This window comes from Nanorana parkeri, unplaced genomic scaffold, assembly GCF_000935625.1.
Source record: "Nanorana parkeri isolate BGI_ZX_2015 unplaced genomic scaffold, ASM93562v1 scaffold3, whole genome shotgun sequence".
Classification (NCBI taxonomy): Eukaryota; Metazoa; Chordata; class Amphibia; order Anura; family Dicroglossidae; genus Nanorana; species Nanorana parkeri.
This window is the reverse complement of record NW_017306271.1, coordinates 1177963-1188237: the sequence shown is the minus strand read 5'-3', so window position 1 is coordinate 1188237 and position 10275 is coordinate 1177963. Positions and strand designations below refer to the sequence as shown.

General features: G+C 39.4%; 1 protein-coding gene across 1 annotated transcript in view; it reads right to left on the bottom strand.

The window, feature by feature from the left end:
- The window catches only part of ADAP1 (ArfGAP with dual PH domains 1), a 181062-nt gene that overhangs the window by 5615 nt on the left and 165172 nt on the right, over positions 1–10275 (bottom strand). The window contains exons 6-7 of the mRNA XM_018568271.1: positions 9244–9390; positions 1507–1590 (exon numbers count right to left, since the gene is read on the bottom strand). Coding sequence (XP_018423773.1) covers positions 1507–1590; positions 9244–9390 — 231 coding nt within the window. The remainder of the gene's footprint in view (positions 1–1506; positions 1591–9243; positions 9391–10275) is intronic.

Here is a 10275-nt window from a genome sequence, read left to right as displayed (position 1 = left end):
CTCTCTGCAGGGACAGGATCGAGAAGTGAGCGAGCGACGGTATGTGTTCTCTCACTTCCCGATCTATTGAGCCGACCTGTGACAGTTTCATTGTCACACGTCGGCTAGAACTATGAGGTGAGTGATTTTCACTAGCCTCATAGTTCTCCTTTTAAAGTCAAAAAGTTTTTGTGCTATTTCAAATGTTCATTAAATCACTTACAACGGATGCTGCTCCTTGATGTTTAAAAGTGTTAGCTTCCTGCAGAATCAGCTGGTCTCCTGAGCAGTGGCCCTGGTATCCTGTTTTAGGGAGTCTCCTTTCCCTTGCAGGGTCCTATGAGGCCACCCTTGTGTGTGCTAGTAAGCTGTGTGTATCTCCACAGACACACAGGCACAGCAAGACACTCCTCTCCACCCTGCTCCCAGCTCTTCTTTTCTCCCTCCTTCCTTCTCCAAGCTAGTAGATAGATGGTTGCTGGAGACTGCTCTGTCCCCTGTGATCTTACACTCGACATAAAGTTCAGGGAAGTGGAGCTGAGAGAGTTGGAGCTGTTTGGAAACATGATGATGGTGAGTGCTTGGACAAAAATGCAATGACATCCTTTGCTGGGCAATGTATATTTGATCTAAATTCATTATTGAAAAAAGGATTGAGAGTTTAATACTATTTGAAATGGTCATGTGATTGATTCAAGGGTCGCCTACAACAATGGGGGCATGTAGCAGTGAGCTCCTCAGCGATATTAAACGTTTGTCTATGCCAGAAATCCTAGTAAATTTACACAGAAATGTGTTGGAAATATCTGTGACTTTTCCTGCATCATCCAATCTCTCTATAAAAAAGGTTCTGGCTGAGATAATGTGCATTTGCAGTGCGTAGATGGGATATACTGCATTATGGCCACTAGATGGAGCTGGGGAGCACAGGAAATAAGCATTTATATGCTCCTCAGCTACCTCTAGTGACCATATTGTGGTATTATCCATTAATTAGATATGACTTGAACAGCAAATATACTAAGAACATTTGTTTTTGCCTCGATGTGCACAGAACAAACGTTCGTAGAGATTTGCAGGGCGAACGGCTCAGCCAATTGTTTATAAATAGACCCCCTAGTGTGCTCATACACAGCTTGATTTGAACACATACTGAAGTGAGTGGAATTTCAGAATGTTCATTTTTGCCTCTATTCGCACAGAGCAAATGTTCACAGAGATTCACATAGAAATGATACCAGTTTTTCGGTATTGAGTACGAGTTCCAATATCTATATTTCGATACTCGCCGATACAGGTACTTCCGCTAGCAGCCAGCTCCATGTTCCCTTGTAGCACTCCCGGTCAGAGGAAGTCTCCCTCTGACCGAAAGTTCAGGGATCGAGAAAGGTATTGGAGCATTTGGGTGCATCCCTAGAATATAGTTTTTATGACACCTGCAGTGAGGAAATCCCATATGAAGCACAGCTGACGTATCTGAGCTTGATGTAAAAGTGAAATGGTATTGGACTATAGAAGTACACTTACATCGATGTCTCCAGCCCCTGGATAAGCCACCTGTAAGTAGTGAAACCGCGCTGCTCGTATCGCATTAAACCAATCCACAATCTCCTGTTTAGGGGCAAATAAGAACAATTATTTATCTGCTTACTAGAAGAACATTTTTATTTAATTCTGAATTTACAATGAATATACTACATACCCTATACACTAATGAAAGCCAAAGTAACATTAATCCTCCATTAAACATGTAAAATAACCTTAGAAATGTCTACCATTTATGAAGAAACCTGCACTCCATGCTCCCTCCAGCAGGGGGTCACCCTCTCTGCTGAAAGGAAGAAAGGAAGAGCCACTCATTTCTCTGCTCTACTTAAATGTCAGCCCCCCAAAGCCCTTTCAGTAGAGGTTGCATGACTAATGCTAAGAATAGCAAGCAATGAGAATTCCTTACAGCTTTATACACTACACTATGGTTAATATAGATTTTGTTTGTCTACAAAATATACGTCTTCTTTAATAAAACATGCACAACAACAAATTCAAAAAGGGTTCAAACAGGTCAATAAAAAAGAGTTGCTGTACCCAAGAAGATGAAAAATAACACAAACAACAGTAGATTACACGGGAGACTTGCAATTGTCCATAAACACCACAAGATGGCACTAGTGAGCCAGCACTAGCACTCTAGATCCTTATTTAGGGAGCTGTTATAGTAACAAGCCAACTCCCAGTGGCTACACCCTAGACAGGTGCCTGCTGGATGCTTTCTTTGATTTGTGATGCCGATTAGAACTGATATGAAAGGGGGGAAAAAGCATCCAGAGTCATTACTAATTTCTTCTGATTTCCCCTTCCTCTGACAGCTGCACAAACATGTCTGACATGGCAGCAGGAAATTAAAAGCCAGATTGTTGCAGAATATTAAATTGCAGCATTCTTCTATTGGTCTTATAAATAAAAGATGTACCTCAACTCAGGCCTGGCTTGCATCGCTGCACATGTTTATAAACGGCCTTCGCCCCAAAACATATTGACCGCTATACTTTGAAAGTTTTTACACATCAAGCACAGGAATTGATGAACGGTTATATAAAATAAAATGTTTTGGGTAAAAAAAACTGGGGTGCAGCTAAAAGGGGATCTCTGTGAAAAAGAAATGGTGCTTAATGAGCGTTTAATATAACCAGGCCAATCTACATACAATATACAGCAAATATATATTATGGAAACATAACCTTTTATACTTCCTCTTTAAGTCTTTAGGGACCTTTTCTAGAATCATGAAGAGTTCAAATTTCCTTTGGATAGGGAGGGACAGCAGGTATGTTGCATGTGCTAATAAGGAGCAGTCTGCTGCTGTTACCTCTCTGAATAGTCAGCAGGATGGGGGTGGGGAAGATTAAAGGAAGATTATTTTTTAGTAGTAACTGGACTTGGGACTTTTCTAGACTGTCATAAAGTAGCCCTGTGTGCGGTTTCTCACCAGGGCTAGTATCGGTGCACCCCTACTTGAGATCTTTAACCCTTATTTACAACAGATATACTGCACATCTCTGATAATAAGATCTGCCAGCACAGTGCAGACAGAGTTATTTTGGTAAACATGACACTCCAGCCCTCTCCTATAGAAAGGGAGACTTAAGTAAGGTTTTTCTTTTTGTTATGCTGTATGAATGTGAACAGGTAACACATATGTGTTATCCCAATTTGGCTTCAAAAGTGGAAATACACTAAGTAATAAATGCTGCATCAAGCAGTCAAGCTACAATAACTGTATAATAAGTGCCAGATGATCAAGCAGTCAAACCACAATACCTGTGAAATAAGTGCGGGACCAAGCCACAATACCTTTATATTAAGTGCCGGTTCAAACCACAATGCCTGTATAATAAGTGCTGAATCATATAGTCAAGCTGCAATACCTGTGTAATAAGTGACAGATCAAGCAGTCAAGCTGCAATGCCTGTATAATAAGTGCTGGATCACACGCAGTCAAGCTGCAATGCCTATATAATAAGTGCTGGATCAAGCAGTCCAGCTGCAATGCCTGTATAATAAGTGCTGGATCAAGCAGTCAAGCTGCAATGCCTATATAATAAGTGCTGGATCACACGCAGTCAAGCTGCAATGCCTAAATAATAATAAGTGCTTGGCCAAGCAGTCAAGCTGCAATGCCTATATAATAAGTGCTGGATCAAGCAGTCAAGCTGCAATGCCTATATAATAAGTGCTGGATCAAGCAGTCAAGCTGCAATGCCAATATAATAAGTGCTGGATCACACGCAGTCAAGCTGCAATACCTATATAATAAGTGCTGGATCAAGCAGTCAAGCTGCAATGCCTATATAATAAGTGCTGGATCAAGCAGTCAAGCTGCAATGCCTATATAATAAGTGCTGGATCACACGCAGTCAAGCTGCAATGCCTAAATAATAATAAGTGCTTGGCCAAGCAGTCAAGCTGCAATGCCTATATAATAAGTGCTGGATCAAGCAGTCAAGCTGCAATGCCTATACTGCATAACAACTAGTGGATCAAGCAGTCAAACCGCAATGTCTGCATTATATGTGCCGGATCAAGCCGCAATACCTGTGTAATAAGTACCAGATCAAGAAGTGAAGCTGCAATGCCTATATAACAAGTGGCGGATCAAGCAATCAAATCGAAATGTCTGCATAATAAGTGCTGGATCAAGCAGTCAAGTGATCAAGCAGTCAAGCTGCAATGCCTGTATAATAAGTGCTGGATCACACGCAGTCAAGCTGCAATGCCTATATAATAAGTGCTGGATCAAGCAGTCCAGCTGCAATGCCTGTATAATAAGTGCTGGATCAAGCAGTCAAGCTGCAATGCCTATATAATAAGTGCTGGATCACACGCAGTCAAGCTGCAATGCCTAAATAATAATAAGTGCTTGGCCAAGCAGTCAAGCTGCAATGCCTATATAATAAGTGCTGGATCAAGCAGTCAAGCTGCAATGCCTATACTGCATAACAACTAGTGGATCAAGCAGTCAAACCGCAATGTCTGCATTATATGTGCCGGATCAAGCCGCAATACCTGTGTAATAAGTACCAGATCAAGAAGTGAAGCTGCAATGCCTATATAACAAGTGGCGGATCAAGCAATCAAATCGCAATGTCTGCATAATAAGTGCTGGATCAAGCAGTCAAGCCGCAGTAGCATTACAGTAACTACTAAACTGAGATGTTTGGTCACAAAGGCTGTGCAACGAGCGCTGGACACAGCAATCAATACGCTTTTGTTATGCGCATTGAAGCATTGAGCATTTGCACTACACTGAGCATTTGAAGTAACCACACAATAGTTTCACTGGATCCCTTGAAAAAAGCCGGTAATGCTGACTATGTATATACACATATATACACCTTGAGGAGGTAACTAGTCCTCAGGAGGTAACTATGCTCAGATTTATCAACACAAATGAGGTTTAGACACTTTGTTATCACTTGATTTATACATAGTTGTTTTTGTTATTTTTTCATTGGGATGTTATTCACTTATATGTATATACATATATATACACCTTGAGGAGGTAACTAGTCCCCCAGTTCGGTGGATATATATATATATACCTTCAGAACAAGGCAATATATTAATTTATATTTTACACCTACTTTCTTACGGAATCCACCTTTAGCGCTGTGTTATCCCTTGCACATCATATTTTACCAATTCATAGCAGCTTTAGGATTAGTATTCTAACTTTTTAGGCTTATCTTTCCAAGAGCACAGATTCTTTTATATAAATGCTGACAAAACCCCCTGAAAAAGCCAGTAGAATATTAAAATGAACATCTGTGGACTTGTAAGCTATATTGCTAAAGTAGTTACCCATTTATACGATATGAAGTGTCCCATATAATGAAATAGCGCATTTATAAATATGAGGAAAGGTCCGGAAGGCTTTTGGAAAACGTGGGTATGTTTTTAGTATGCTTCAATATGTGAAAAAAAAAAATTTTTTGTAAAGTTTGAAAAATCTGTCTGGTAATGAATAGACAACATGTACTTACTGTTTTGTTTCAAGGGAAACTCTTACTTCCATGGTGATTAAATTGTTACAACACACCTCCACACATTTACAGCAAACATCACTGCGGTTTTTTATGAAGTGGTGAAGGATACAACGTTTTATTCATTGAGACTACAGCCACTGCTAAATGCTTGGCTGTCATGCTGACCTATTTGCTTCAATACTTTGAGAATCTGACTCAGAACAAATTTACAGATCAGGAATTCTGTCTTCACCCTGACTTTCTTTTTTGCTTCCTTATTCCTGGTCAATGTCAGACATCGGCAAGCAGCTAGCATTAGTCAAAGATATCGTCCCGCTTTTCAGTACAGATTTCCTTTACGCACAAAATGACAGAAGACAGCAGACAAATATCCTGATAATTAGGGATTGCATTTTAAATCTGTGCTTGTGGGTATTCCTAAAGTAACTAAATAAAAAATAAATAAATCAAAAGCTGCTGTACTATAGACAATCAATTCACTTTTATGATGTAAAGTAATTGCTTTTGGATGGTTTGATTATACATTCATGCACAGAGATTTTCGCACATTTTGCAAGTTTTTGTACTATTTGCACATTTCTGTCATATAGTGGCAATAAGTTATTTATGTATTCACTACACAAAGGGCTGACATTGCTTAAGCAGATCACTCTTAGAAATATCCTGGTAAGTGTGGCCTCACATCAATGAGTATAATTACTTCTGTATTAAAAATGGGAATTCTGCTTTCCTGTGCAATTCATCCGGCTATTGACAACAGCCAAGTTAAATAAAAACATTAAAAATGAAACACATTAGCTTCCTAAAGTTGGCCATACACCAGTTGAATTTTGGTTAAAAAAAATTGTTTCATTGCCTGATAAGGTTAAATCGACGATTGAAATCGTCGAAAAAAAAATCAAAAGGAGCAGGATGAAACATTTTTCTGGATAAAAATCTAACAATGAATGTGTTTTTTTTTTGTTCGAGAAACTCCATTCATTTCAAAATTGAATGTTAAACATAAACTCCTATTTAAAAAAAAATAACAAAAATGAAAAAAAAAATAATCGTAAAAGATTGCTTGCTGCACAAGTCATTTTGTGGTTCAATGTTATAAAAAAAATCACCTCTGCACCTCTACAACAACACCTACTGTAATTTTCTAAAACTGTCAAGAAAACTCAATGCAATAGAGCAACCTGGAGTTGATGTCCAGAACGCCCCCAGTAATGTAATTTCCTACTTATGTGATTGGCTGACATCTGTAAGATACAAGTAACATTTTTGCCATTCCTTGCAATAAGATATTCCTTAAGGGTTAATTATGTCTAAAGGGATGCCTTTCCTCATTACAACACAGAAAGTCCACCAAATATTTGCTTATAATGAACCCTCTCATTCAGGGGTCAATTTGTAAAGGAAATGCTGGAACAAACTGCTTTTTCTTCAGAGCAAAAACAAGTAGGAATCTTAAAACCCTTGCAGTGTACATCGATTACCCAGACAGGACTGATTTTTTTTCCCCCAACAAAAGTGGAGTTACTCTTTAAAATCAAACATGTTAAGTCTCTAATGGCATTTTCTGACAAGATTTTTCATATAAAAATGTGTTCAAAAATCTAACACTGTATACCCAACTTCATGGTGATCACTGTCACGTTGCAATGACATCACATCACTGTTTTGTCCAAGGCTGGCTATGTAGTAAAAATCACCATGACTACAGACAGTACTAAATATCTTTATCATAAAATCACCTATAACTTTTACAGAACAAATGAACACATGATCCATGTGACGGTTTTCTGGGTGTATGTTTCCGGATGTGCACCAAGTGTAAAGCTGTCCTACAGTAATGGTCAGGAGACAATACATTAACTGATCACGTGACCACTGAGAAAGTTCAAGGTAACTAAGCACTCTTTTTTTAACTATATCCAGTCCTACTCTCCTTCATCTGTGAATTTTTTAAAATCTTTTTCATGTTTTACTCATCATATCTAATATAGACATTGCTTGATTCAGGTAATTTTGCCCAAATTGTTTAGCGATCCAACATCTGTGTGGTACCTATAGAAACTGCGGGCAGAGGTCCATCAGGGGAACAGCAATTGGGCAGGACAGAAATCCTTGTCAAATCACTGCGGTTTTCCCCAATTAAGCTGCTGTTGGAGGTGCAACATTCCTTTCTGGCCTTTTTTCCTTAGGCCCAAATCTGAAACATTACCGTATGCACCCATTTGTGGTAAGGGAAGCACTGGCCTTGGAGAGGTGAAATGGTGCCTACTTGTCCAGCTGTGGACTAGGGATGCCAGAAAATATTCTCAAGCTATGGCACTACAAGTCTGTGAAGATTTTCATTAATCCAGGCCATGGCATAGCTAGCAGTAGCTGGTCCCATTGAACTGACCTTGCTCTGTAATGTTGAAGATGTTTCACCACTGATGTGAGTTCCACCCTTAATTCATACAGAAGAAGTCACTTGGCTAAGTGATGAAACATCTTCAACTGCATAGAACTAGCCCTTAGACATAAGATGACTGCCAACTAATGAGGCTGTTTTTGGACAGACTAGATGAAATCCTAATTTCTAGTGTAGCAGCAGACTTCTCCTAGCTGACCACATTTAGGGCACAAGATACATCAGACAAGCTTGAAAACATCTGATGACATTTCTGCTTAAATAAGTCAGGGCCTGGTGTATCTCCTCCCTCCTCTCCCCGCTCTATTCACATAAGTACCTCTACTAGGGCAAACAGAGAATATATGTTTATGTATCAGCCTATCTACAGACATAACTCCGACCAGTCACACCATATCCAACCTCATTCAATATAAAATAATTGTCTGGAACATTATAGTGACACTAAACGCAGGAGTTAAATCTTAAAAAGTACCTCAAGAACCTTAACTATTGAAAATGTATCTTATTTGTGTATCACTCGACTGTAAATCCAAAAATCCTCTCTGGATAGGTGCCGACTCCGTCCTTCCTTCTGGAGGTTGGCTACTTTTGTTCTCCATGATCCCTGTGTGTGTTGTAATGTAGCCACCGCTCCAAGCTCGCTCCTGTGATAGACTATATTTATTAGTAAACTAAACATGAGATTGTAGTCCATCACGGGAGCAAGCTTGGAGCGGTGGCTACTTTACAACACACACAGGGACCATGGGGAACAAAAGTAGCCCCCCTCCAGAAGGAAGGACAGTGTCCGCATGAATTCTGAGATGATTTGAGGATCTACAACTGAGTGATGCACAAATAAACGACATTTCTGTTAATAGTTAGGGAACTTGAATGCATTTTTAGGATTTAATTCCTGAGATTAGTGTCACTTTAAACCTGCTCTGGTCACGAAGGGAAGAGGCACAGGAAAAGGTTAAATAGGATAGAGTGATGGGCTGCAACATTGTACCTAAGCACACTGCAGCTAAAAATAGCTATGAGTCTTCTTCCGAGAAGGACGGGTCATAAAGGCATGAAACCCTCCAGGTCATTAATTCTCCAAAAACTATTTTAGTAATGGGTGAAGGTTAATAAATATCTAATTGAACACATAGACTAATAATACTAAGTCACCATGCTAAGATTTTCTGATACAGCACAGTGAAGTTCATTGACTGGATGTTCTGCTGAATCTGCAGCTTCTTGCACTGGCGAGGGAAACATTGACGTCAAGTCATTTTAAAGTGATTTGTACGGTTGGAATTTAGCGGCAGTTCACAGATGACCTCTTACCTTGCCATCCTCGTGGTACATGAAAATATTTCTTGTGCTGTTATCCCTTAAGTAAGTGATTTGCAGTCCATTTGGGTTCCCTATTTTGGCTGGCTGGAAAGTGGCATTTAAATGTTCAATCTTCATAATTGCTTTGGGCTCTCTTGCCTGGAAGCAAATTTAGATAAACAATTCATAGGGAAACAGTAACGCAGTAATCAAACTCTCATTTAAAGATGTGAAGACACAATACGACATGTTCTTGTAATAAGAGTACAAAATGCCTGGAAGCACCAGTAAATCATAAGAGGAATATTCTAATTCAGCGGTGTAAATGCCACAAAAGCAGTCCACATGGCCAATATCAGGTCCAGGGGCAATGTGTGCCCCAGTGCAGCATATCCCCCTAATCCCAGAGGTGCACACAGGGATTCCTGATGTGTACAGGCAAAGTGTAATAGCACAACTCCTGCACGTTTAAAGGCCTACTATAGTGAAAATTATTGTTTTGTGGTAATTGTATGGGATTAATACCTGTTATGATAGAATTTAATATATGACTTTTTTCATTTCACACGCCTTTATTTATAATTTTCTCCACGTTTCCATGTAAACCAAGCCGACCGACCAAAGAGACGATGATAAGGGCTGAGACAAACCATATAACCATTAAAAGTGCATTCAAATACTTTACCTATTGACAAAATACCCCCACAACAGACGTGTGATGTCACCTGACGCCGCGCACGTGTGGTGTCATGTGACGTCACGCGCCTGCCTCCAGGATAGCGATGCACATGCACAGAATCAACTGGTAGCCAACTCCAAAATAGCATATAAATTTGTTTTATTTGGCGAAACGAATGAAAACATTTTTAGTTTCATTTCCTCCTAAATTATTTTTTAGTATTTGCACATGTCTAATAATATGTGTGCAAGAGTGTGTGTGTGTGTGTGTGTGTGTGTGTGTGTGTGTGTGTGTGTGTGTGTGCGTGTGTGTGGTGTTTTTTTTTTTTTTTTTTTTTTTAATGTGCAACAAAAGGTACAACAATC